The sequence below is a fragment of the Pan troglodytes genome, chromosome 10 (genome assembly GCF_028858775.2).
Source record: "Pan troglodytes isolate AG18354 chromosome 10, NHGRI_mPanTro3-v2.0_pri, whole genome shotgun sequence".
In the NCBI taxonomy this organism is placed as follows: Eukaryota; Metazoa; Chordata; class Mammalia; order Primates; family Hominidae; genus Pan; species Pan troglodytes.
In genome coordinates, this window is record NC_072408.2 from 121,452,093 (window position 1) to 121,479,090 (window position 26,998).

At 49.2% G+C, this 26,998-nt stretch overlaps 1 protein-coding gene across 2 annotated transcripts; it reads right to left on the reverse strand.

Moving 5' to 3' along the window:
• Positions 1-12,415: 12,415 nt before the first annotated feature.
• On the reverse strand, positions 12,416-26,564 carry TBX3 (T-box transcription factor 3). 2 transcript variants are annotated; one of them, XM_001154426.7, is made up of 8 exons: positions 24,973-26,564; positions 23,036-23,303; positions 22,070-22,129; positions 21,662-21,808; positions 19,741-19,817; positions 18,474-18,631; positions 16,320-16,990; positions 12,416-14,462 (listed from the first exon to the last, which is right to left on the reverse strand). In XM_001154426.7, exons 1-8 carry the CDS (start codon positions 25,359-25,361, stop codon positions 14,001-14,003), a joined length of 2,232 nt encoding a protein of 743 aa, XP_001154426.1. In that variant the 5' UTR covers positions 25,362-26,564; the 3' UTR covers positions 12,416-14,000. The 2 variants fall into 2 exon arrangements, with proteins under 2 accessions (XP_001154426.1, XP_001154479.1); XM_001154479.7 differs by lacking the exon at positions 22,070-22,129 and having other exon boundaries at positions 24,973-26,542.
• Between the last annotated feature and the right edge of the window lie 434 nt (positions 26,565-26,998).

A 26,998-nucleotide genomic window follows, 5' to 3' on the forward strand; every position in this document is an offset into this window, starting at 1 on the left:
TGCCCAGACTGGTCTTGATCTCCTGTGCTCTAGCAATCCACCCGCCTCAGCCTCCCAAAGTGCTGAGATTACAGGCAGGAGCCACCGCACCCATTCTTTCTTAATTTATTATTTTATTTTTTAGAAAGACTAGTCAAATACAGTAGTGAGAAAAGGAGAAGGAATAGAATAAGGAGTTCAATCTGTAACTGATCTGTGAACAATCAATTGAGATAACTCACTAACTTCTGACCCGCCAAAGCTGTTATCTGCACTAGGAAAGGATGGAAGAAGAAAGGAAAGAGAAAAGAAAATTATTGTAGTCTCCTTTGTGTGCACTGAATTGCTACAAGCATTAGAAAGGAGTAAACATGACCTTATGTCTCCCCAGTCAGCCTAAAGGAAAGCAAATCACAAAACCCTCCATTCAGAGGAGCCTCTGCTTTTGTCTTTCATCTTTAGGCATTCTGGTTTTAGTTCACTGGAAGTGGAATCTGAAACAAGGCTGATTTCACCTTGAGCCTGCAGGACCCACCACCATTCAGCTTCCTTTGATTCCCATAATCTGTTATTTTTAACCTTTGACTGACTCATTTTAAGATGAGACATCCTGCAACCAGCGTGTTCTCTCTAAGACCCTGCCCTGAGGAGGGGACATTTTGTGAATGAACAGGTTATTTTATTGAGGACCTACTAAATGCTGGATGTCTTCATGGGCTATAGCTCATTTTCATTTGAAAGTAACTTTTAAATTCTTATTATTAGCCTCATTAGCACCTTGGCAGCCTAGCCTTCAAGAGACTGGGCCCCTGGTCTACGTGTTTTTGTTTTTCTTTTTGTTTTTTTGGTTCTCTCTCATTGCAACAGTAAACTGGCCCAGGACTTTTTTGTGTGGTTTGTAACACAGTTTTCTATTTTGATAAATGGTTGTAGTAGCCATCCCTTCCTTTAGACAAGGAGTTGGCAAGATTTTTCTGCAAAAGAAAATAATAAATATGTCCAATTTGGAGGGTCATACAGTCCCTGCTGAAACAGGACAATATGTAAATGAATGGGCATGGCTGGGTTCCAATAAATCTTTATTTATGATCACTGAAATTTGCATATCATGTAATTTTCATGTCATCAAGTATTGTTCTTTTTTTCTTTTACCATCTAAAAAAGTATGGCTGAGTGCAGTGGCTCGTGTCTGCCATCCCAACACTTTGGGAGGCAGAAGCAGGAGGATCGCTTGAGGCCAGGCGTTGGAGACCAGCCTGGGCAACAAAGCGAGACCCCATCTCCATGTAAGAGATAATCAAACAAATAAATCAATATTAAAAAGTAAAAGTCATTCTTATGTCAGTCCTCCTAAAAACAGGTGGCAGGCTGGGCTTGGCCTGCAGTCTGTATTTTGTTGATGCTGTTGAAAGGACAGCGGAGAAAGGCTGGAGTGACAAGTGGAAAAGTCCCAAATGACCCAAATATTTCAAGTAGAGGAAATGCAGCTAAACAGACTTTGAGGTCAGCTTTGATCAGTTGCTCCTGATCTTGTAAGAAGCCCTCACTAATCGCCCATTATTTGCATGGTCTGCTGATAGCAGTTCAGTGAATAACACCCATCAGGTCCTTGCTGGTGGGTTGTTTACACTCCCCTAGGGGGTACATATACTAAATATCTCATTATGGAATTTGTTATCTAATTATAATTATTAACTGCTCAGTAGAAGAGGTGTTAGAGGCCCTGAAAACCTGTAACAGGGAGACCTAAAGCAGTGTGTGAGGCTAGGAAAGACTTTCTGGACAAAGTGATGCACGTGCTGAAATGAACCCGAAGAGAAGGTGGGGAACAGGCTGGGTGGCCCACGCCTGTAATCCCAGCACTCTGGGAGGCTGAGGTGGGCAGATTACTTGAGCCCAGGAATTCGAGACCAGCCTGGGCAACACAGTGAGACCCGGTCTCTACAAAAAACAAAAAAATTAGTCAGGTGTGGTGGTGTGTGCCTGTGGTCTCAGCTGCTTGGGAGGTTGAGGTAAGAGGATCACTTGAGCCCAGGAGATCAAGGCTGCAGTGAGCCATGATCAAGGCTGCAGTGAGCCATGATGGTATCACTGCACTCCAGTGCCTGAGTGACAGAGTAAGACCCTGTGTCAAAAGAAAATAAATGAAAAAAAAAAAAATGGCGGGGAAGGAATTCAGGCTAAAGCAGTGATTCTCAACCAGGGGTGATTTGCCTCTTCTCCTCCGACCCGGGACACTTGGCAATGCCTGGAGACATTTTCTATTGTCGCCAACTAGAGAAGAGGATGCTACTAGCAACTGCTGGGTAGAGGCCAGTGCTACTGCTAAACATCCTACAGTGCGCAGGACAGCCCCCCACGACAGAGAATCACCCAGTTCGAAATGTCACCAGTGCCAAGGCTAAAAAACCTTGGGCTGAGGGAACAGCATGTGCAAAGATGTTGAGTAGGAGAAAAGAAGTATGGTGACTTGGGCAGCATAGTTTGATTTTAAAGAAGGCCGGGCGCGATGGCTCACACCTGTAATCCCAGTACTTTGGGAGGCTGAGGTGGGTGGGTCACTTGAGACCTGGAGTTTGAGACCAGCCTGGCCAACATGGCGAAACCCTATCTCTACTAAAAATACAAAAAAATAGCCTGTTGTGGTGGCAGGCGCCTGTAAACCCAGCTGCTTGGGAGGCTGAGACCTGAGAATTGCTTGAACCCAGGAGGTGGAGGTTGCCGTGAACAGAGATCGTGCTGCTGCACTCCAGCCTGGGCGACAGAGCAAGACTCTGTCTCAAAAAATAAAATAGGCTGGGCGTGATGGTTCACGCCTATAATCCCAGTACTTTGGGAGGCCAAGGCTGGAGGATTACCTGAGGCCAGGAGCTTGAGATCAGCCTGGCCAATATGGCGAAACCCATCTCTACTAAAAACACAAAAAGTAGAGGCCAGGCGCAGTGGCTCACACTTATAATCCCAGGACTTTGGGAGGCCGAAGCAGGCAGATCGTGAGACCAGGAGTTCGAGACCAGCCTGACCAACATGGTGAAACCCCATCTACTAAAAATACAAAAATTAGCTGGGTGTGGTGCCACACGCCTGTAATCCCAGCTACACAGAAGTTTGAGGGAGGAGAATTGCTTGAACCTGGGAGGCAGAAGCTGCAGCGAGCCGAGATCGTGCCACTGCACTCCAGCCTAGGCGACAGAGCCAGACTCCATTTCAAAAAAAAAAAAAAAAAAAGTAGCTTGGCGTGGTAGTGCATGTCTATAATCCCAGCTACTCAGGAGGCTGAGACAGGAGAATCACTTGAACCTGGGAGGCAGAGGTTGCAGTGAGATGAGATCATGCCACTGCACTCCAGCCTGGGTGAGAGAACGAGACTCCATCTCAAAACATAAAATAAAATAAGAATAGAGGGCAAAGTGAGTCTGGAGAGAGAAGTGGGGGCCAGATCAGGCATGCCATAGGAGGCAGGGAAGGTTTGACTTGATGCCACAGAAGTCATTGAAACAGGAAGCTGATGAGGGCCATGGGGTCAGTCCTGTGTGGACCAGTGGGTTTGAGGGGAGGCAGTCAGGAGTGGATTTGGGGAACCCCATAAGGCCAGGATTACCACTGGTGGGAAAGGCTGCTAGCAGCAGCTAGAATTGGCATAATCATCTTGGACCTCTCCCAGTAAGTGCGGGACCAGGAGAAGGCCTCATAAAAAAAGACAGCTAGCTGGAAGACCAACCTCATCTTACTCATCTTGGAGTATTTTTAACTCACACACTGAATCTCAACTCAATTAATATCAAGGCCAGGCACAGTGGCTTATGCCTGTAATCCCAGCATTTTAGGAGGCCTAGGCAGATGGATCACTTGAGGTCAGGAGTTCAAGACCAGCCTGGCCAACATGGTGAGACCCCATCTCTACTGAAAATACAAAAATAAGCCAGGTGTGGTGGTGCATGCCTGTAATCCCAGCTACTCAGGAGGCTGAGACAGAATCACTTGTACCCAGGAAGTGGAGGTTGCAGTGAGACGAGATCATGCCACTGTACTCCAGCCTGGATGACAGAGCAAGATTCAGTCTCTGAAAATAAATAAATAAATAAATAAATAAATTTCAGTTGAATTAAATAGATGGAGATTGGTGAAATTGGAAATTGGCATAGGAGATGAAGCAATTTTCTAGAACGCTCAAGAGGGAAAAAATGCTAAGTAAGGCTGGACATGGTGGCTCACGTCTGTAATCCTAGGACTTTAGGAGGCTGAGGCGGGTGGATTGCTTGAGCTGAGGAGTTTAAGACAAGCCTGGGCAATATGGCAAAACCCTGTCTCTACCAGAAATACAAAAAAAATAGCCAAGCAAGGTGGCACAAGCCTATAGTCCCAGCTACTTGGGAGGCTGAGGTAGGAGAATTGCTTGAGCCCAGGGGGTAGAAGTTGCAGTGAGCTGAGATTGTATGCCTCTGCACTCCAGCCTGGGTGACAGAGCCAGACCCTGCCTAAAAAATAAATAAATAAATAAATAAATAAAAAATCTGTCTTTGTTGGAATTTCCAAAACGGGAAGGAAGTAGGAACTATTGACAGAGCAGGTGCTTTGCAAGGATATTTGTCCCTTGCTCTTTACAGCACATCTGCCTGTAAGGATGTGGGTATCATTATTCCACTTTTATTTTATGAGGAATTAAGACCCAGAAAAGTTAAGCCACCTGGCCAAAGGACACTCAGAAAGTAGGTAGCAAAGCCAGGACTCCAGTCCCATTTTTCTGCCTCCAAATTCTAGTTATTTGCCTTGCCACCATTCTCTCTATCTCTTAGTTTCCAGGAAATGGCCATGGGGTTTGCTTCACTGGAATGCAATTCCATGAGAACAGAGACCATGTCCCAGTGATGATTAATTGCTGAATAAATGAATGATAACGTAAATGAGTATGTGACTCAGCCTTCCAGAAGTATTGGAAAAGCCCCATGCACTTTCCTATGGCACCAGCAGATGGCGGCAAAAGAGCAGCTTAGCAAAGGCAGAGTCAAACACTTGGCGTTTCTTTCATTTATGTATCCTCTCTTCCTTGATCTTTGCAAAACAGGTAGCTTGCATTTCCCCCATCCTCCACCTTCACCACTCCCCTCCCCCCATTCTGGGAGGAACCAAGAGGTAGTGCTCACAGACTGCAGTCCCCTCTTTCTGTTTTGACCTCTTTGCCCCACCTCAGAGACAAGGTTATTTCAAGAAATGGAAGAAGAAATAACACCAGAAGAACTTTAATGGCAATGAAAACCAGTGCAGAAATGACCTTTTTATTGACAAATAGAGAAAAGGTATCATGTCCCCAGCTGCTGATGAGGCAGACACAGACTGTCCCCCAACATTGGCCTCATCATCCATACTTTTGTGATTTGCCTTGAAGGGAAGTATGGGGTAGAATAGAGGTGGGCAGGGGGAATTTCTTGTTGCGAGGAACTGAAACGGAAGTGTTGGGGATGGGATGGTGGCAGTGGAGAGGAGAGGGTAGCCTTGGTTTACATCATTTTGTTTGAAATCAGTCTTGATTTCCTTGACGCCAGGAAGAAATCCATCCCTAAGTGGCCAAGCACCACCCAGAGGCATTTATTTAGTCAGGGCCTAAGAGTGACAAGGGACTTCCCTGTGATCCTATTTTAACAGAGGGGAGGAAAGAGGAATAACTATCTTTTCCCTTGAACATTCTGCAGTGTCTAGACTATTCCTTTATGTCTGTGAATTTTCATGTGTGGTTGGTATGTTTACCTGAAGAAAAAGTGAAAGAGACACAAGAAGGGGACAATGACAGAGAGAAAATACATCCACTGCAACCACTACAACCTCTGCCTTCCAAATTAGTGGGATCCCTGGGCACATTTAAACTTGACCCACACACATGTTTTGGGTAGGTGCCTACTTTGTTCTAGGCTTTGCTGAGCAATGAAGAGAAAGGGAATTACCTGCATTGAAAGAGGTCCAAGCCTCCCCCTTGTTCATTTTTGCCCCAAGGAAAAGATTCAGGTGATTCTCAGGCCCCAAACTACCCCCTTCCAAACTATTCACTCTGATGTTCCAAAATTCAAACCCCTCTCCAAGCAATCACAAGAATAAGGGTAAAACATTAAAAAAAAAAAAAGCCCCCATTCCACCAGGTATGGAAAGAACTAAGCCTTTCTGAAGACCCAAACATGGGTGAAACCTGTCCATAGCACATGTCATCCTGACGTATGTGGAGGTGGAAGGTGTAGGGGTGCAGGGGCCAGGGAACCCCCAACCTGGACCCCAATAATCTCTCCATGAAGGGGACTCCCTGTAGCTCGTTTTACCCTTGATCTTGAGGTGGGAGGCACCTACTAAAAAGCAATGTTGTTTTATGAAAAGTGGTTTCCTTTTATTACCTGTGATAGCCCAGTGGGGGTGGCCCTAGCAACAGGAAATTAACACAGAATTCATTGGAGGGCGATAATGATTGTTCATAACCATTGGGTTGATAAGTTAATATCATTAATTACTCAACAAATTATACAATGCCCGAGGCCTTGGGGTCTGGAGACTATTTAAGATAAGCAAGGAAATAGCGTCCTTCCCTGAGAGACACAGAGAGAAATCTTCTAAAGTTAAATTCTACTTAGCCAAGACTAGAATCGTTAGGGACCACCTTAAATGTTCCCCAATCCTCTCATTTCGTATTGTTCCCAGAGAGTGATGGGGGGGGGGGGTCTTAATTTATTTGGGCTCACACACTTCTGAGAATCGGAGATAAACTGTAAGATCCCGTCGAGAAATGTGCACCTCTGCACAATAACAAACTTGCGTATGATTTCAGGAGATTCACGGGAAGTCCCGAGCCCTCTCTTCCTGTTAGAAGTCCTAGCCCTGGGACTAATCCCCAATTAGCTCAAGAGTGCCGGCTTTGGAGGAGTGGGTGCCCCGGGGGCGAGGTGGGCGGGGGGGAAGCCGGGTGTCGGTTGAGGGGGTGGGTGCGCCATTTGGCAGATACATATTCAGCGCTGGTGCTTCTAACAGGCTCCCACTGCGGCTGTATGCCTGGGTTGGGAGGGTTGGAGGTTGAGGGTGACTAAGGTAACGATCGGAGACAGCTGGCGCCTCTGCGCGAGTGAAGGGCGCCCGGTCCCGGCATAAAAAAAAAAAAAAAAGTTTTGTCAAAGATGCCCGCGTTCGGGACTGGGGTGGACAATGCGCAAAAGCGTTAGGAAAAAAATTCGCGCCCGACTGTGGGTTCTGTGCCTGCGGTGTTCTTGACGCTTTGGGGACATTTGGGAGGCAAGGGGTGCACCTTCCTGGGCCCGCCGCGCGGGCGCGAAGAGGACCTAGGCGAGAGTTGGCTGTGCGGGCCTGGGGAAGCGAGTCTGTCCTCCGGGTGCAATTCCCCAACCCGAAACCAGAGCCCGGGTCATTAGCGGGAAACCGAAGTGGCGCGGGGATCGCATTTCAAAAGCTCAAAGAGACAGGCTGACTGGGAGCGCTGGAATTGGGGCGGGGGGGTGGGGGGGGCGATGGTGGGGGTCGGGGATGGTGAAGGGAAGAGCTGGACCGCCCGGACAGTAGCCGTACAGATTCCAACTGCTTGGGTCCCACCCCCACAAAACCCTCCTCTCTTTTGCGCCCCCCCCCCCGATTCCAGAGGCTGCGCCTGAGTCTCATTCACTGCTTTGGGGAGACCCGGGACCCAAAGGCCGTCAGAATTCACCCCAGCCGCGGGACAGAAGCGCCTTACGTTTTGGGGGCAGGCGCTATTCCCTACTCAAGCCAGTTATTTCCACCCCTACCCAGTGTGCAGCCAGACCCAAGCTCTGGCTCTCTAGGGCCGTGGGGCCTGCAGTTGTCCAGGCTGCGGGAACCTGGGCCGCACTGCCGGGTAACCAGGCAGCGCTTTTCCTTCGCGGGGCTGCACCCTCAGCACCCCTTCGCCGGCTTCTCTGTAGAATCCTTCTTTCCACCAGCTGAACCCCTGGGCTTCTAGCTGGGGCCAAAACGTTGAAAGTGAGAGGGCGGAAAAAACTAAAATGTCATAGGTTACTGGAAGCTGGGCAGGGTTGAACCCAGAAAGAGCGAAGATCTCTCTGCCTGCGGCGTCTCCACCTGCAGTCCCCGGACTGCGCTCGGCCTTCGCGCCTGGGTAGACAGAACACAGCAAATGCTAGGGACGCGGGGGAGGATCTGAGGCCAGTAGAGAAAGCCTCAGACACCCAAAGCCCCAGTCTTGGTTCCAGACCCCGCGGGAGAGGGAAACCCCGGCGTCAGCTTGGTGGTCGCCCTGCCGGCCCCGGCGTACGCCAGCGCTGTTGGAATTTCCTCTCCCCCGCGGTTTCCCTCGCGGTTCAGATCGGGACCAGAACGCGATCAGCTTCAGTGCCCCGCCGCAGGCATTTTTAAATAGAGTATTGCGTCCCCCATTCAGCCTCTCTCTGCCTCTACCGGGGAACAAAGGCCCCAAAACCGCGGTCTTAGCTGGGACGGGTGTCCCAGGACACAGAAGAGGGTTGGCCGGGGAGGGGGATGCTGAAATAAAAGCTGTCCTTTTACATAGCACGACAGATGCACAAAGAAATTTGAACGTTCTCGTATTAAAAAAAAAAAAAAAAAAAAAAAAAGCCTGCGGCACACTCCAAAATCCGGAACATCCCCTCAGATTTCTGTAAATCCGGGACATATGCGCCGCAGGTACGTTCACCTTCAGCTGAATTAGGAAAGGGAATTACAGTGGATCCTGGAGCCCACTTCGGTTTGAATCCTGGCTCCATAATTTCCCCAGAGGATCTTGGGTAAGTGATTTAATGGTCTATGCCTCAGTTTCCTCTCTTGTAAAACAGAGATGAAGATCATATATCGTTTATGGGGTTAACTGTGAAGGCTAACGGGGGTCACTTTTATGGGGTGCTTCACCGAGTGCCTGGCTTGTGCACGTGTCCCTTGTATGCCAAGTATTTATATTATTCTTGTTTCGTGTACTTTGAACTCCGACATCTGCAACATATACTTCTTGATTATACGCATCTTGATTATAAAACAACCAAATGCATCTACATCCGGAACTGTCTTGCGCATGAACTTCTAAACCCAAATTGGAAGAGACAGCTACAGATGGAGCACGCACAGCTACACGCAAACATACACATATCCTTCTAACACCTGCAGTTCCTGGCCCCAGAACACAGACACCCAAGAGCTACCCATAGATAGGAGTCTATACTGGGCTACCTACAGAAGAACCCAGGTCGCCGCTGGCGGCCTCGCAGCTGCACCCCGACAGCCACTTTCTTGGCTGGTTGCCGTGAGGTCACATTGGAAACCAGCGAGGCAGAAAGCGCGCTGTCGTGAAGCGTTGCAAGCCTCTCGTAGCGGCCTGAAGGCGGCTGTCTGTCTGCTGGCTTAGGGGAAAGGTCAGAATCTGGGTTTTCCTTCTTGGATGGAAATTTTTTTAAGGGCCTACACGTCAGGAACTGTCCCCACAAAGAAAGGGTGGGTCCCAGAACAGCGCAGATCTAGAGAGAGGCCCTAATCGCGCGAGCGCGCACACACACACGCCCTCTTGCACACACCCGGCTCCTTCAGGTTGCCGGGACCTCGGGAGGAGGGAGCCGCAAGGTCGTGACCCCTGCCTCTGCCCGAGCGCGCCCTTCGGCCCCTGCAATTAGCGCCGGGAGGTCAGCAGGAACCCGGACGCCTTCACCCGCGGCTCAAAGCACAGCAAAAGGAGACCCCATCCCCTCCCCTCCGCGGGTCTCAGACGCCAGGGCGCAGCCAGGACTGGAGCCGACCTTCCCGACAGGCAGGGGTTGGAGGCCTCTGACCGGCACCCGCATTTGTCACCTTAAATCTACAAATCACGAAGGTGCTGGGCCCTGCAGGCTGCGGTAGCTGACCCTCGTAGGGACTGCTGCTCCCGCGAGTCATGGCCTTTGTCCTTGTAGACGCGGCCAGGTTAAAAAACAAAAACTTCCAAAGTTGTGGAGTAAAAAAGAGAGCATCCTGGTACAGGCAAGTTGTCCCCAGGGCAGAATTTGAGGTGTGTATGTTGGGGAAGGAGGTATCCTTTCTCTATCGACCCATCGCGAATTCAGGTTATCCCCCGCCAGGCGGGGTCCAGAACAAGGGTCTAGAGATTTCTACAAGCAGCAAGGAACTTGTCCAGAGAATTACGAGCCAGGGTTCCCGCACTGAATTTTCTAACATTCTTTGGAAACCCAGAGGAGGGCAGGGCTGTTTTTCTCATCTGAGGCACAAACAGGAGTGAAAGTGATATCCAGGAAAGAGGGGAAGGCAGCTTCTTCCGAGGCTGAGAATGGGGCTGGGGACGGAGGAGGAGGGGAGTGGGGCTGGGAGTGGTGGGGATGAGAAGGGGCAAAGGCGAAGCGCCCAAGTTCCGGAACCCGGGAGGCGCTGGGGTGCCGAGCCAGCTGCGGCGACCTGGACGCATTCGTAGACGAGACAGATAGGTGGCACTCGAAGCCCAGAAAAAAGGCGAAGGCGCCTGCCCTGAGTGGCCTCTGGGGCGGCCGCAGCCACCATAAAGCCTGCGGCGAGATTGCGACCGGCGCCAGGTGAGTAATAGGCAGCAAAATCCAGAGAGACTGCGAGCCGTTCATCCCCTCCACCCCCCGCCCATCAGCGCTACAGGAGTTACTCATTAACATCACAATATACAAATGAGATACACAGGAGATTAAAAAAAAAAAAAAAAAAAAAAAGGAGGAGCGCCAGTAAGAGAGGCTGGACACACGTCTGAGCAGGGTCCCCAAATCGGGGTCGGGGGGAGAGAAGGGAGGAGGTAAGCAAATTTGGACTGAGAAAGAAGAGAAAAGAAAAGCATTTCTTCCCTTTTTGAGGCTGAGTTCTTTTTTCCCCAATTCGGGAGAGCGCAACCAGCCAACTAGCACCTTCTCAGAGGCGCGGACACCGCGCGTTGTCGCTGGATCCAGAGCTGCCCCCTTCAGGCTGTAGCCGCTGCGCGGAAGGAGCGCGCCCTGGAAATCTCCCAGTCCTCGGGGGAGCCCCAGCCTCAAAGGTCCCCAGGGCCCGTCTCAGCTCAGGCCCTGCCACCCCCGCAGCGCACCCCGCCCCTCTCCCCCCCGCGACTCCGCACCAACATACTCTGGTTGTCTGTCTTCCCTCCCACCCCTGGAGACATCGCAGAGGAGGCTGTAGGGGTCCCCACGTGCCTGGCCAGAGATGGAAGGGGCTTTGCCCCGCTCTCCAAAAGGTCTCGACCTCGATCCCTTCCAAGTACAGGATGAGGGAAGGGAGGGGGCGTCCTCCTCTCCGGTCATTCAAGAGGCCTGAAGGTGACAGGGACTTGGGGCCGGGCTGGCGGGCTCCAGGGGGTGGCGGGTGGGGGGTGGGGAGGGAGGCAGCCGCCAGGCAGGCTCCAGCTGGGTCTTCACGTCATGGCCCCCAGGGCAAGAAAAGGGCTAAGGACTAACCCTCGAACCTTCCCGTGCCGCCCCCGCCCCCCAACAGACACACACCTCGGAGGCGAGGCTGGGGGTCGGGAGACCAAAAGACTGACAGTGCCTCATCATTTTTTATTGAATGTTTCAAAGATAAATTGAACTTCAAAAGGCAACTCCCCGAACAGCCTGGAGACGGGTTTGAAGGGGAGACTAGGGGAGGATGTCAGCCTCCTAGGTGACTTTTGCCTTGGAGGGGGTGAAATGTGCACCCTGGAATTACCTTTCCCCTTTCGGGGATAATTTCCCTCCTCCCTCGCGTGACACAGCTAAGTTTTCGCGGAGCTGGCCGCGCTTCGCACGCACAACTCGGGATGGATGGGGCCTCGTAGGGGCGGGCGCCTTGGGCCAGCCGGGTTCAATTTGAGGCACCAGGGACTGCAGGCTGTGTGGGGGGTTGCCGAGTGGAAAGGCGTTGCGTCTTGTCCACTTCTACAACCTGGAGGGTTGCTGCCTAGCCAAGCGCCCTCGGACTGCTGGGGCATTCTGCTGGCCTTTTCCCCGAGCCAAACACACTGGTGCAAGAAGATATTTTCGACTTGGATTCGCCAGATTGATGTCAAAAGTGAGGGCGAGCTTAAAACGAAAAACATGCGTACTTGCCGAGCTTACTTTTGGTCGGATTCGGGTGGGAAAACCTGACTTAGGGAGCACATCAGTCTTTTTCCATTAAAACTTAAAAGTATCTGAAATTACTCTTCTTTCTGTATTCTCATCAGGCCCCTTTCCGTCTCCCTGCTTTGCTCCCTAATTTAAAGGGAAAGTAATTTCAGATTGAAGTGGCTCCCTTCGCTCAAGTAAGGGACTTTTGTTTTTAGCTTTGTAACTTGAGTGACATCTCATTTTGGTTCGCTGGGGGCGGTCTTAATTATTTAAAGGCGAAGGGAAGGGGGTAAACTCAGAACAAGAAGATACTAAACCCTCCCCTGACTGTCCACCTTCAGGAAAGGTTCCCAAAGAAAAAAACATTTAACACAAGGCCCAAAGACATTTCAATAAAAATTTATTGAAATTTCAGTGATGTTTTAAAGAGAGGGGGAAAAATACAGAAAACCAAAGAACTCATCAACAACTATAACACAAAATATACCTTCATGAATTTGTCTTTAAACCATCTCTCAGCACCTGACTTTTGAACTGTGAATATATCTCTATAGGCACCAATTCAAAACACCGATACTGACAACAGTAGTAAATTCCACTTCATTTTGAGGAAATCAGAGACTAGCAAATACAAGTAACAAAAGAAAAATTAAAAAGTCAAACCACAGCCTCTGCCCTCCTCCCTCCCCACAGCAATCTCAGTTATATTTTAAGGAATTTGAAGTGGAGCTGGAAAGTGGCACTCCTTCCCCAATTTTGGCGAAAATAGGAAATAGCACTTTCCCCCACTTTTGGACATTAAAAAAGAAAACAAAAATGTTGCAGACAACTCTTTTGAAAGGGTATTGGTGTTGGTGCAGGAAGTGTGTTTTCTAGTGTTAACAGCAATTCTGTGACCTGGAAATAAACCCAACTAAAGGAAAACAAGAACACAAAACCTGACAGTTGCAATTCTATTTACACAGAGCTATGTACAATGTCAATAAATTAAAGTTTAATTTTCCAAGCATTCATATTCCACCTATTTACAAGAGTTATCAAATAATTACATAAATACTTTGTCTAATAGTCTCACTTCTTTATTATTTTTTTTAAAACCTTGTTATTGCATATACAGGAAAGAGAAAGAACTGTCAAAGAACGACATGAATCCTGCTACAGAGCTTAGATAAAATAAATTCATTTTATGTGTTTTGCCCACTCCTTCCCTTTAAATCCCCCCCTCCCTTGGGTCACTGATTTGAGGGCAAAGGATTGGGAAAAGGGTAGGGGGCTATATTGTTTTCTCTCTAAAAGCAAGCGTTCAAAATAAAAACCACAAATACATTACTGTGGACATGCAAGAAGAGACCTACAGCGGCTCTGAAAACATCACAAGAATATTAAAAAGACACAGACTTTCTTAATATAGACTAAACAAGGATGGTAGGGACTTCCCTCCCCAAACAAAGCTGCTCAGTAATTTATTGAGAACCGATAATGCAAGTCCCTATAAAGTTTTTAATCTGCACAAACAGAATCATGTTAATGTGTTCACTTGTCCCGATTTTTTTTTTTTGAAAGATTTTGTTTTTGTTTCCACTTGACACAGTGAAGGAAAAATATACATATAAATCCGCACTGAGGGAGATGTCTTTGAACACCTCCCCGCCTGGTGGGCAGAGACCCAGAACAGCCTTGCTGGAAGTTGCTCTGGACATAAATGTTGGAACTCCTACCCCCAATAGCTCAATGCAACCGACGTTTCTGAGCCCCCAGAATCTGATCCAGATCCCGGACATATAAACCACGCCAAGAAGACAGGGGCTGTCTCTAGCACATTCTCTCGAGGGAGTCCGGGGCCCCTTCCCAGACGCAACTGCAAAAGGAAGGGCTAACGCCATGGCGGGCCCGTGGTTTATTTTATATCCGACAAAGTGCACGGCAGCCTGAACTGGACTGGAATGAAAAGACGTGTCTGGGACGGGTCTACGGGGACGCGCTGCGGGACCTGTCCGGCTTGGCTTCCAAGCCGCTAACCAACCGCTGGATGCTCTGCAGTTCGCTGGTGGCCGCCTCTTTCTCCGCGCAGAGTTTGGGCGACAAGGACACGGAGCTGGAGGAGAGCGTGGAGGAGCGGCTGTTGAGTTCAGAGCCCGAGTCCACCGCCACCGAGGCCGGGCTGGCGGCCAGGGCGGCGACTTTGCCGTCCAGGGGCCCCGCGGCCGCCGCCATGGAGGGCAGGGCGGTGGTGAGCAGACTGCTGCCGTCCGGGACCGGCACCGGGATGGAGTAGGGGCTGTAGCGCAGCCGCGGGCGCATGGTGTTCAGATTGAGGAAGGGGTGGCGGTGCACCGAGCTGGAGGCTGCCGCAGAGGAGGCGGCCGCCGCTGCGGCCATGTACGTGTAGGGGTAAGGGAACAGGCTTCCGAAAGGGGACATGGCCAGGCCCTGGGGTGAGAAAAGAGACACACAGCGAGTCAGCCGGGTGGGAGGAGCTTATCCCTCTCCTCTCTTCTCCCCCTCCAACATTGGGCAAGCCATGAATCCCTGGTATGTTCTGTTGTTGTTGTTGTGTTTTTTTTGGGGGGGGGGGAGATGGGTGGGGGCAGGAGAGAAGTCAACACTCAGAAATCTCTAGGTACAAATCTTAGCTGTGTCACCCTAGGCCAAGAGACTTTGATTAACTTGTGCCTCAGCTTCCTTATAGGAAGAAAAAACAGGGAAATCATAAGTAATTCATATACTTATTGAGGACTTTGTAGATATTAAATGAGTGAAAGCCTGCAATATGCTGTACACAGTGTGTGCAGCCCCCAGGAAATCTCCTTGCACCTGTTAAATGGGGATACAGGTTCAGTTTACCCCACAGAGGTAACCAAGGGGAAGCCAGAGGACATAAATTATTAGGAATAATTTTTTAAATCTTTCTTCTTCCCCAACCCCCATCCTCCCACCCCAATCCTAGAAGTTTCTCCAAAAAACAAAACAAAACAAAACAAAAACAGACAGTGAAGATCTTAAGCAAAAGGAAACTGGGGCTGGGGGAGGGAAATAAAAGGGCATTTGTTATAAACAGAGACAAAGAAATCGTCCAGCATGATTCACTGGTGTTCCAGGTGAGAAGCCGAGGTAGGCCGCAGGAGTTCAGGAGTGCACTAAGCTGGGAATTGGCAGAAGCAGCATTTAAGATGCAGGCACCCTGGCCTGGGCCAGTTCTCTGCATCATGCCTTGAGGCGCCCTTAAGGTTTTGTCTGTTCAGGTAGTCCTTGGTGTACCAACCACCTGCCTACCTAGGACAGGGTCTCCAGGAGAAGCCAGCAGAGGAGATGGGAGGAATTGAGAAATGCCAGAAGCCAAGCCTTTCCTCAGCTCCCTCCTCCCTGGAGGGGGGAGGCCAATCTGGTTTCTTGGCGCAGGGAAGGGAGACGAGACGAATGTGCTCAGACAAAACAAAAGGCAACAGCATGCAAAACCTCATAGAACCTTTTCATCGAGTTCAGGGTGTTTCCAGCCGCCTGAGACCTCCCCCCAGCACAGCTGTCTGAGCCACACACAGGCCTCCAGGCCTGCCCCAGTCCCTGCTTATCCCTGTCCTCTGACATTTCCCACGTGTGCACAAACCATTAACCCTTCGAGGAATAGGCTGGCCTGCTTGGGGTTGGGGGTGGGGAGAAGAGCTACGAACTGGGAGGAAAGGCTGGAGGAATCAAGACTGAACTCCTACTCAGGAAGTAGTCACTTCCCCTCCCCAGGCCTAGAGTCCCATTCCTGGGGGAGGGTTGGCTATGAGACACTTAAGAGACATGTCAGCTCTGAAGCTAAAATCAGAAACCCTCAAAGAGGCCCTGGAGTCAGACAGCCTGGGGTTGAGTCTCAGCTCCACCATGTACCCGCTGTGTGACCTTGGACAAGTCACTCAACATCTCTGGGCGTCTTCGCCTTCATCTGTAAAGTGGAGGTGATAATAGTACCCCTGAAGGGTTAGGTCAAATGAGTCAATACAGAGCAAGCACTTAGAAGAATGCCTGAAAGTAAGTGCTGTGTCCAGCTGTTATCTTTGTTACTACCTATCTACTCTGCTGGAAACAGCCTTTAACTTCGGAAAAATTTTAAAGTTTTTTGGGGTGAATGGGGAGAATGAAGTCATAATAACTCCATGAGCTAAGCCTTGAACCCGGTAATGGCTCAGTAAAAATTATTATAGCTACTAGGCCAAAGGGATCGGGTGAGGGTCTGCTGGCAAAGGACAGGGAAACTGGACGAAAGGTGGAAAGACTGGAGGAGGCGGGAAGAAGGATCCATACCTGAGAGGCCAGGACGTGCTGCTGGAGGTGGAAGGGCAGGGTGGCCGCGGACGCCCCGGACAGTCCCTGCGCCGCGGCGGCAGAGGCCATGGCCGTGGAATCCAGGCCCGAGACACCGGTGGAGGCCCCAGAAACGGTGGCCAGGAGGGGCCCCATGCCCGCGGCCGCCATGCTGGAGAAGGCGCCCCCCATGGCAAACTGGCTGGGGTGCAGGAAGAGCGGGTGCCCGTTGAAGAACTGTTGGCCCGCCAGGCCCGGGGCGAAGCCGAGGCCAGGCAGGGGGCCCTGGGCCAGGTGCGCGGCGGCCGCGTCCGTCTGCACCGTGAGCGGCGCGAAGGCCTCCTTGCCCGGGAGCGCGCGCGCCTCTTCCACCTTGGCCGGGGCTGTGCCCTCGCGAACCGGGCTCCTGCGCTCCTCCGCGCCCAGGCCGCGAGTGCTGGACGAGATGGTGGCGGGGCTATGGCGTGAGTCGGGCGACGCTTTGTCCAGCCGCCCGCTGTCCCGGGGCCGCTCAGCAGCGAAAAGGTGAGCCTTGACCGCGGGGCTGCCCTTGTCACGGCAGGGCTCCTCCGACGTGGTGGTGGAGATCTTGGCCGCGTCGCAGGCCTCGGGGCCGTGCTCCTCTTTGCTCTCGGCCTCGGCGTCGCTCTCACCCTCGCTGGGACATAAATCTACCACAGGAGAAGGAAAAAACCAAGGCAGAAGGGCGTTATCTCCAGTATGAGCCAACGGAACTCCAACAGTTCCCAAGTTGGAATCCCAGCTCGTGGCTTAGTGGCTGTGTAATCCCGGGGAAAGCCCCTTAGCCTCTCTGCACCTCAGTGTTGTCATCTGCAAAATGGGGATAATCGTGCCCAACAACATTGCTGGAAAATTCAATAAGCGATTATGAATTTAAAGTATTTACCCAGAGTTTAAACTTTCCCTTAGATGGACAATCCCCTAATCAGTAGCTCTTCTTATTTTAATGAATTTTACTTCTTTTTTTGAGTTCCTACAGTGGCAGATTTCACATGCATTTCCCCATTCGATTGCAAATTAACTTTTTAAAAGTAAAAAGTAACATTAAAACTCACAGCTGGAACATATTCTAATTACTATCAAAAAATCAGTGAATGACAGAGAGCAGCACTTTCCACAAATTTGTGAATTACTCTGGAAGGATTTGTTTGGCAAGAACCCTGACATCTGAATTGATAATGGCAGAACGGACACCTGTCCTTCAACACCAGTACTCAGTTGAACCTTTTGTATTTGCCCCAGTCCCTGCAGAGAGAGATGAGTGTCGGACAGACGGCTCACAGCCCGGGGACAATCATAGATTCTTTTTTGCTTTTACCACACCCTCTGTGGGTGTTCCACCAGAAGAAAAGAAACAGGGATCCTATTTTATGTTTAAAGCTTAAATGGATTGAAGACATAAAGGACTTGCATTTTATTTCACTAAAAAACAGGTTTCTTCCCGTTGAGAGAGAGAGAGAGTGTGTGTGTGTGTGTGTGTGTGTGTGTGTGTGTCTTTCCAAATAAATAGTGCTTGCTCTTTAAACACAGGTAACTGAGGGGGGATTTGAGCCATCTCGTCCACTCCTCACCCACCTCCCCCAGCTCTACCCCCACCGCAGATCCCCAGTGCTCCACCTCCTCTCCCAGGTCAATTGTTGCTTTATAGCTGGATGTTTTCTAGGCCACCTTCTCGGTTCCAGGTGGCAGAGAATCCCTTGCTTCCCCCCCACCCAGTCCAACACATTGTAACCTAGAGTTCAAAGACAGTGAAAAGTCAGCAGTTGGAGCCTCTGTTGGTTGGAGAGAATGGGAGGAGAAAGAAACAGAGACAGAGAGAAAAGAGAGAAGCGCTTCAAGCAAGTTTTCGAAGCTGCTTGCCAAGAGGTAGTATGCAAACAGACACCCACCTCCTCTCCCCACCAGCCAAATAAGGATCTGGGAGAAAGGCCTCTGTGCTCTCCTTCTACTGCCTTAGCGGGGAAGGGGAGACACACCTGATAGCCCTTTTTGAACTCTGGCTTCTGTTTAAGGATGTTTAGAAGGCTTCTAGCTTGTAAAGGGCAAGTGCCCTGGTTGGTGCCCCATCCCCCTTCAACTCTTCCAGGCCACGAGGAACTGGAGTCCAGTGATCACAAAGGTGACATGGTTTACCTTTGAGGTTCGATGTCCCTACAGTGGAGACGGCTGGAGAAGAAGCCTGGGCGAAGCAGTTGAAAGCTGCTTGTTCACTGGAGGACTCATCGGAGGTCCCATTCTCCTTTTTGTGTCTTTCATCAAACACCCTCATGGACTGCAGGGTGAGCTGTTTTCTGTGGCAGAAGCCCACACCCAGGTTACAGAATGTAACATACGTTTCCCCTCTTTGTTTCCCTTACCCTTTCCAAAGCGGCACACACATGCCTCACACCCTGCCTGCTGCCCAGGGACAACGCTAATTCACTGAAATCTGCTTGCCCCAGGGCAGCCACATAGACCCAAGCTTTGTCCTTGACCCTCTAACTGGGCTGAAGAGTGTGGCACAGGGTTAGGGAGAAAGGAAGGAGGCTTCAGTTGCATTTATTCAAGATGGGGTTTCTTTAGGAAAAGGCATTTGCTTGGGCTGTGAAATTTTATTTAAAAGCAGGAGAAGAGGCTGGATCTAGTCAGAGACAGCTGGACTGCCAGCCTTATATAGGGAGAACTGGGTGTCCAATCCTGCAAACACAACGCTGTCTGTCCCCAGCATACCCAAATTTTGGATGGTGGCTAAGATTGGGAGCAAGTGGTTATTTCATGCTGCACTTTGCTGTAATCGTTTTACTAACAAATTAATTGGAATAAAAATATATTTAGCTGTTAGCAATTATTTTTTAATGCCCGCGCCAAGGGGATAGGTTAAAAATTTGGGGGTGATTTTCTGGATTTTAGAAATTCTTTGAAAGGGGGTGGGGTAGGGGAGACCCTCTTTCATATACTCTCCAGCTGTCTACGTAATGCAAAATGATACATGTCCCCACGAAGGAGGGAGAGAGCCATACATCTTTCCGAAGTCCCCAGCTCTGTCTGATGGTATTTGGAAGACAGGATTGCAAAAATTCCCAAGTATTTTGTCAATGGCATGGTTCTTTCTGGGACCTGCCTAGGATGAACTTAAATTAATTAGGAATTAATAGGCATCCCTGTATAATCTATTATCCCTGATGCTTCTCTTCCAGAGATAAGTATGGTGTAGCCTAGTTAATTTCCTTAAAGGTAAGGAGGTAGGAAAAGTACTTGTCCTGGGTATACTGATAGCGGCAAGCATGTAGCAGTGGGGAAAGTGAATGATTTCCATCTGCTCTTAGGATAAGTGCCTGCATCTCACTTCCAACACTTCAGAGTTGGATCCTAAAAAAAGGGATTTTTCTAAACTATCTAATAAATAATTGTTTCAACTCACCTTTTTTCTCTTCGGCCATTTCCAGTGTCCCGGAAACCTTTTGCAAAAGGGTTGTTGTCTATTTTTAACTGGGTTATCTATTGGAAGAGACACAAGCAAGACAGAGACATTGTTCTCATTTTCTAGAATGTTTTGAGGGTGTTTTTCCCAACTCAACAAGTCTAGAGATGTGACTGCCAACAGAAGTCATATAGATATGCCAGGGAAAGGAGATAATAAGGAAACTGTGGCAGGGCTTGTATCTCCTATATGAGGCCAAACCAGGGATTTGGGGATGAAATTATTCAAAGAAATTATTTTCTTTGGGCAGCCAACAGTTTGGGTTTAGACATGGAAGTGTTGTCAAAGTCATCAAGAGGGAAAACCTGTAGATCTTAAAATTATGCTTTCATTTTGATTTTTATACAGTGCAATTAATCATAAATTATAGCATACTCCCTTCACACACACACACACACACACACACACACACACACTCCTTTTCCATGAATCCAATAAATGATTTATGGGGTTTCACTACCCTTGTGCGGGAGTGAGTGCGGGAGTGAGTTTAATTTTTTTTTTCTTTGCTTGGGGGGTGGTTTGAGGAAATTACAATATTGACAGTTACAGTACTGAATGACCACTGGAAACATCTGTTTTCATTTATATGCTCTGCCATGGCCATTAGGTGGAGAAGGCCCATGGCCTTTTTGTCTGATCAAAAATGCTACATTTTATTATTACATTAACAACTTCATTTCACAGGATTCTGGGTCTAGAGGGCACATGCATTTTGCACTTTGAGAAAAATGCTATAGTGTGTAATCTTTCAAATCCCTTCCCCTTGGTGGGGAGCAGAAGTTATATACACAGAGTTACTCAGAGGTGGAAAGGGGGACCCTTGGTTGGATTCGTGTTCTTGGAATAAATTGCTCTATCGAAGACTTCAGGTTTCACAGGGAGAGAAGATCATGTTTTGGTATTCACACTAAAGAAATTTAGCTGGAACATCCCCATCATGAAGTCCACAGAGGACCCAAGGACAGTGACAATGACAGTGAGTTCAAAATGAAGTGTGTTGTCAGGTAAAATGGACTCTCTTTGAAGTCCAGGATTGCAGAGCAGGGGTCTTCAGTCCCTCCTCCCACCCCATAACTGCTAACAGCCAATCTGGGAACTGGTGAATCAGCAGTAAGGGTCACTTTTTCTGTGCCCATGACCTTCAGGCCACCATAGCTCTAGATATCAGGTGCGTTCCCTTTTGGGGATCCTTCTAACCTCCAGATTCAGGCCTGGGGGAGGGGGGGAATTCAAATGAAGTGGTGACTTTGGCCACCTCAACTCAAAAGCCTCAGACAACTCGATTAATATGACCCTGTGATCAGGGTAGGTTTTTCCAACCACACGCATGCATGCACACACATGCACACACACACACACATCATAACACAGCAGCATAAAAGGTAATAAAAACCAGACCAGCTACTCAGGATTTCTGGCTAGGGGAGAAAAGCTGGTCTCTACTAGGATTCTCCTCCCAGGATCCCAAATGGCTTTTGCCTTAAATTTTTAGCTGGTTCCTTTTGAATGTGACTTCTTGATCCTTCTTCCCCAAGGGGAAGAAGATGAACCTTAAAACAGACAGGACAAAGCCCAAGGAGGGGAGGAGTGGGTAGCATCAATGACAGCAGTACTAGGAGTTTCTCTGTGGCAAAATTAGTATGGCATTTTTTTGCTCAGCATCGTTCCTACCTAGTCAAGGTGTTTTTCTGTCTCCTCGAGGTGTCATTGTCCTTTCCCCCCAAATGCTCCACAAATCACAAAAGACAACTCAAGACTCTCGTCTCCACTCTCTTGTAACTTTCTCATCCTGACTTAAAGCAGCTTTTAAGGGGAAGGCAAAATATCGCCATTAAAAAGGAAAGCCCCTTGAGTTTACCTTATCATTCTGGTATGCAGTCACAGCGATGAATTCAGTTTCGGGGAACAAGTATGTCCGAAATGTACTATAAGGGAGTTTCAAGATGTCATTGGCTCTTACAATGTGGAACCGGGGCTGGTATTTGTGCATGGAGTTCAATATAGTCTGCAGGGGCAGGGAAGAGGAGACATACATAAAACAAGGATTTAGCAGAACAAACGGGATCTTAGGACCCCTGCCAGGCTGAAATCTTCCCCACCGCAGGGTACCACGCTTGTACCGAGCCCACCTCCTTGGAGTACCCCCTGGGTACGTTTCGCTCCACAGATGTTATCTTCTGGAGAATCCAAATTGCTCCTCAGTTGCCAAAGGGCCCCCCCCACCCTCACCATCTAAGGATCATTCATACCTTGAACCCTAGCCTACCTGAGTACCAAAACTATAATTCCCCTGCCACGTAGCGTGATCACTTGGGAAGGCCAAAGTCTTAAAAGATAGAGAAAAACATGCATTTTAATTTACAAAATGATTCAGTACTTTAAGCGCCCACTAATTGACGAGCCCAATCCACTTAAAGCCCTGAAAGGCTGAACTCTAGAGAGGAATATTTATGCCTTAATCAAATCAAGGGCTTCAAATGCAATTCCTGCCCGCTGAAGATATTTCCGTGCCATTCGCGTCTTCCTGGGCCTAATCTTTCTGCTTACTCCTTGCTTATCACGCTGTTTATTTTATTGAAATGTTGGGGAGGGGTAGGAAAAGGCGCAAAAGGTCCTTTGCCTGATATCTACAAGCAATGCAAGTTTTCTAAGTTTCTAAGCACTCTCACTGAATCCATATATACACTCCCAACACACAAACCATTTTTTTCTGAAGATCTAAGCCTCATTTAGGGTAAGCCGGACTCCCACCTAAGCCCAATTCTTTTTTTAGTAAAAGAACGAGTTTTTAAAAATGTATTCACACCATTTAACCAACAGAGTCAAGGCTCCGAAACATAAACTCTCCTGAGAAAATAATATCGCTGGTTTCAAAACAGAAGTATGATATTTTAAAACAAAACAAATCCTTTAGGAATACATAGCCTTGAAATTGATTTTAGCTCTTAAAAAAGGTTTTTAACTTCACTCTCAGGTCAGGAATCTACCAAAGAGCTGGAATTGCTATAGAACACAAGCCGGTAAGTTTTCTTGCCCCATTTCTTTTAGAACGCCAGGCCTTCCATTATCTGGAGAGAAACACCCCGAATCCTTTTTCCAGACAAGGACAAGTTTGCTATGCTTAGGGAGAAGCAAAGGAGAAGTCTGGGCTGAAACTCATGAAATGGGGAAGCACTGCCTTTGACTGAGTGAAGAAGGAGAAAATTTTACTGAAGAGAGCAATGAAACTTACAAATCCATGTTTGTCTGAAATGTTGTTGGTGAGTTTCAGTTTGTGGAAAGTGACGACTTTGGACATCCACTGTTCCCCAGTAGCGGGGCTGTCCGGGTGAATGTACATCCTCTTTGGCATTTCGGGGTCGGCCTTACCAGCCACCATCCACCGAGAATTGTGAAATTTATAACGACAGTCATCAGCAGCTATAATGTCCATCAATAAAATGTATTTGGCTTTTTTATCCAGCCCAGAACATCTCACTTTAAATGGAGGAAACATTCGCCTATAAAACGAAAGAATAGAAAAGAAAAAGAAAGATAAACCACCCATAATCTTGGGTTTGATTTCCTATGTATCATATAATATTGAAACCAAGTCTAAGACTTTCTATTGTGACTGATAAGCTTATATGTTTCAGAGTGAGGCAACTGGCTGCAAAATCGTTTTCTTCCACAACTAATGTATTAAATATTCTCAGTTTCGCCATATTTAGACGTCCCAAGGTTCAAAACAAATGCATTGTGGCACTGCAATTCTCTACATTGTCTATCAATTTCTTCAATATTTTTTTTTTTCCTTGCTTGACTTTACAGATTGCCCTCCTGAGAGCAAATTCTTGCCCATGTCTTTTTCTGTGGGTATCTAGGTCTAAACAGGTTGGGGTAAGATTTTTGTAATGCGCGGTCAGTTAAGACTAGAATTTTCCACCACCCATTGATGAGAAAATGTTAAACTTATCAAGGAAATGAACGTCAAGTTGCACCCCTCCCTGCTGCAGAATAGCAATCCCGCTGTGGGCGAAGTGAAACTGGACTTCAGTGAGTTCCCAGAACGAATTTTGCAGACTTCGGTGCACTCCCGGGCCTGATAACCGATCTGCCCGTGGAGCTGCTAACACATTCCCCCACTTCTTAGGCCAGTCCAAAACCGCAAGACTGTGCCACCACATTGCTGTTAATTTCACAGAAGGGTTGGCATTCTGTAGTCTTGACTTAAAAGGAAGCAAGGAAGCACTTTGCTGGAAAACTGACTAAATATCTTGTGAATTTGAGGAGGATTTTATGCCAAACTTTGGCCTCATTTAGCTTGGAAGGAGACAGAACGCTTAAGATATTATGAAGGGGATTTTATTTTTGTATCAACTTTATGCCTTTACAGGCTTCAATGCTATTACAAAAAAAAATCAGTGATTTTAAATGACTATTACAGGATCTTCTCTTCCAGGCAGGTTTTGGTCAGGCAAGGACCTTTAAACATTATGTAAAATATGGTTGATAATATTCACACATTAAAAAAAAGGTGTGTGTCTCCTCACTGGCTCCTTAAGTCTGCAAACATAATCTAAAATTATGCAAAATTGCCTGCTGAACTCGCCCTTGGGTTACAGACACGTGAAGTAGTGTGGGCAAACAAACCAAAATGCCCTTCGATTTCTCTCTGACCAGGGCAGCAGCAGGCCCCTTTAGACCCAGAGGCTAGACTGGAGGGCAGAAAGGGTCGGGGAATGGTGTCAAGCCTCCCAATACCCACACAAAAGGAAAGGGCTTTAAGTTTTTCTCTCTGAGAACAAAATAAAACAGACAACACAACATCAACAAAGAAATAAGGATGTTCCAGGAGGGTTTGGAGAGTGAGTTTCTTGCAGTAGAGTGCCTTTTTTTTTTTTTTTTCTTTCCTGCTCCCTGCAGGGATGTCTGTGCTCCACTGAAAAATTCTGTCTGTTCGGGAGGGAACCCAGGATGCAGACCAAATGCAAGACCCATGCAGATGCCCAGGTAAGCTGAAATTTCCTGCCACCGGGGCAGGGCCTGGAAGTCTGTGCATACATTTCTAGGGGAACTAACTTTTCGTCCAAGCCGTAATAACCGACCAACCGACTGTTCTGGGAGCAGAGAAATAAAGGGAGGAAAAAACTCTCCAACAGCTTAGGGGAGGAGGCCCCCACTGCTTACCTTCCCGACTTGGTAATGACCATCTCGGTGCCCCGCTTGTGAAACTGATCCCAAAGTTCTTTAGCCTCCAGGTGCACCTTGGGGTCGTCCTCCACCTCTTCTTCGGGCTCCATGGTCTTCAAAGGCCTCAGATGCGCCTGGGGCCCCAGGGAGGAGAACGGGATGCCGGTCTCGGCCGCCCCCACCAATTGATCCATGATCGGCTTGGCCAGGGCGCCCGGCAGCGAGAGCGCCGCCGCGCCGTTGGGAGGCAGCGTCAGCGCGGGGAAGAACGGCGGCTGGTGACCCAGCACCGCGCTCATGGCGAAGTCCGGCGCCCGGTGAGGTAGGAACGGATGGTAGGCCATGCTTGTCCCAGGAATGACCGGATCTCTCATGGAGAGGCTCATCCACTCCAGGCGGGGCGCTGGGCTCCAGCCGGGGACAAGTCCGCAGCTGCTGTGTTTTGTTGTTTTTTTGTTGTTGTTTAACAGCAGCACATAATTCAAAAGGGGGGAAAAAGCAAAACAAAAAAGAAAGAAAAAAGAAAAGGAGGCAGAAATCACAACTAATGCACTTCAAAGGGAGGAGGGAAAGTGTCTTTTGGAGAATGGGAGGCCGCTTTTAAAGAGAGCAAGGCGAAAAATCAGCAAACATAGTCGCGCGGGTGACCGTCCTTGTGCCTTGCGTTTTTAAAAAGCCGCTCCTGAACGTCGGTTTCAGAAGCGAGAGGAGCGAGCAGGGTCTCGACTCGCGCCCGAGCCCTGCCGCTGAGCTCGAAATAGACACTCCAGCCCTGCGTCCCAGGAATCTCTCTCCAGCCCCTAGGTCTTTTGTTGCAAATGTGAAAGGTTCTCCTAGAAGACTTTTTACCTTTCTTTTTCTTCTTCCCCCGCCCCCTATCTCTCTTCCTCTCCCTCTTTCTCGCTGGTGGCGTCTGCAGCTGTGCTAGACCCGGCTTTAACAGGGAGCGAGAGAGCGGAAAAAGTCTCTCTCCTTTAAAAAAAAAAAAAATCTGATTTAAACCCCCTTCTACCAGCGCTATCAAAACTTGAATTGCAAACTGGCTTCCGTTCGCCGCCCTCCTCCTTCCTCTGCTCCGAGCCTCCGGAGGGTGTCTCGGTTTCAATCCAAATCTTGCTGGGCTCTTCTCCCGTGCCTCTCTCTCTTCCTTGTCCTAAAACGTGAGCGAATTCGCTTCCTAAATCTGTGTCCAGGCGCGCACGGCAGGGAGGATTTAGAGGGGGAAAAAATGGAACAGAGGGAAAGAGAGGGAGGGGAGAGAGAGAGAGAGAAAGAGAGAGACGGAGTCGGAGAGGGAGGGAGCGAGAGAAAGCGAGAGCTCCTCGCCACCCTCCGCCGCCTCTAGAATTCACCGGGCGTCTGCTCGGCGGCTCTAGAAGGTCGGGCTGCGCTGTGGGCTGCGGGGAGCCGGAGGCCTCTTGATTGGCTCTTTGACGCTTTCGGACCAATTGTGTTGCTGCATAGGCGTGGTTTTCACAGGTCGAGTGCTGGGGGATAGAGCTGAGTTATAAAAAGAAGGTGTCGGAAACTGTAACGTCGCAGCGCCGCATCGGTACTACTGCCTGTCCTGTGAATATGTCAACATGATCAGAGGGCGGGCGGGAGCCACTGGGGAGCGCGCGCGCACAGAGTCGCCTCTAGGTGGCTTATCGAGAGATCGCTGCAGCCCCTGAGCTCGCTCGCTCTGGTTCAGCCCACGTCTGAAATGCCTCAGTCATCCAGCCGGGGATCGAGGGAGGAGGCAGGGCCAAGGAGGAAGGGGGAGGGAGAGAGGGAGGGAGCCAGCGAGCAGGCGAGCCGGGCGGGGAAGGCGGAGAGCGCGCCCGGGCGCCGGGCAGGGGCGCTCGCCTCTCTTGCACTCCGCTCGCCTCTCCGACCGCCGCGGCCGGTTCTCTTTCCAGCTCTCCTTCTTCTCCCTGCCCCGGGCGAGCCGGGCGGGTGGCCGAGCCTCCCCGCGAGCTGCCATCCGGCCACTCGGTTCTACAAAAGCCGGCGGCAGCGGAGAGGCGAGCGCCGAGACTCC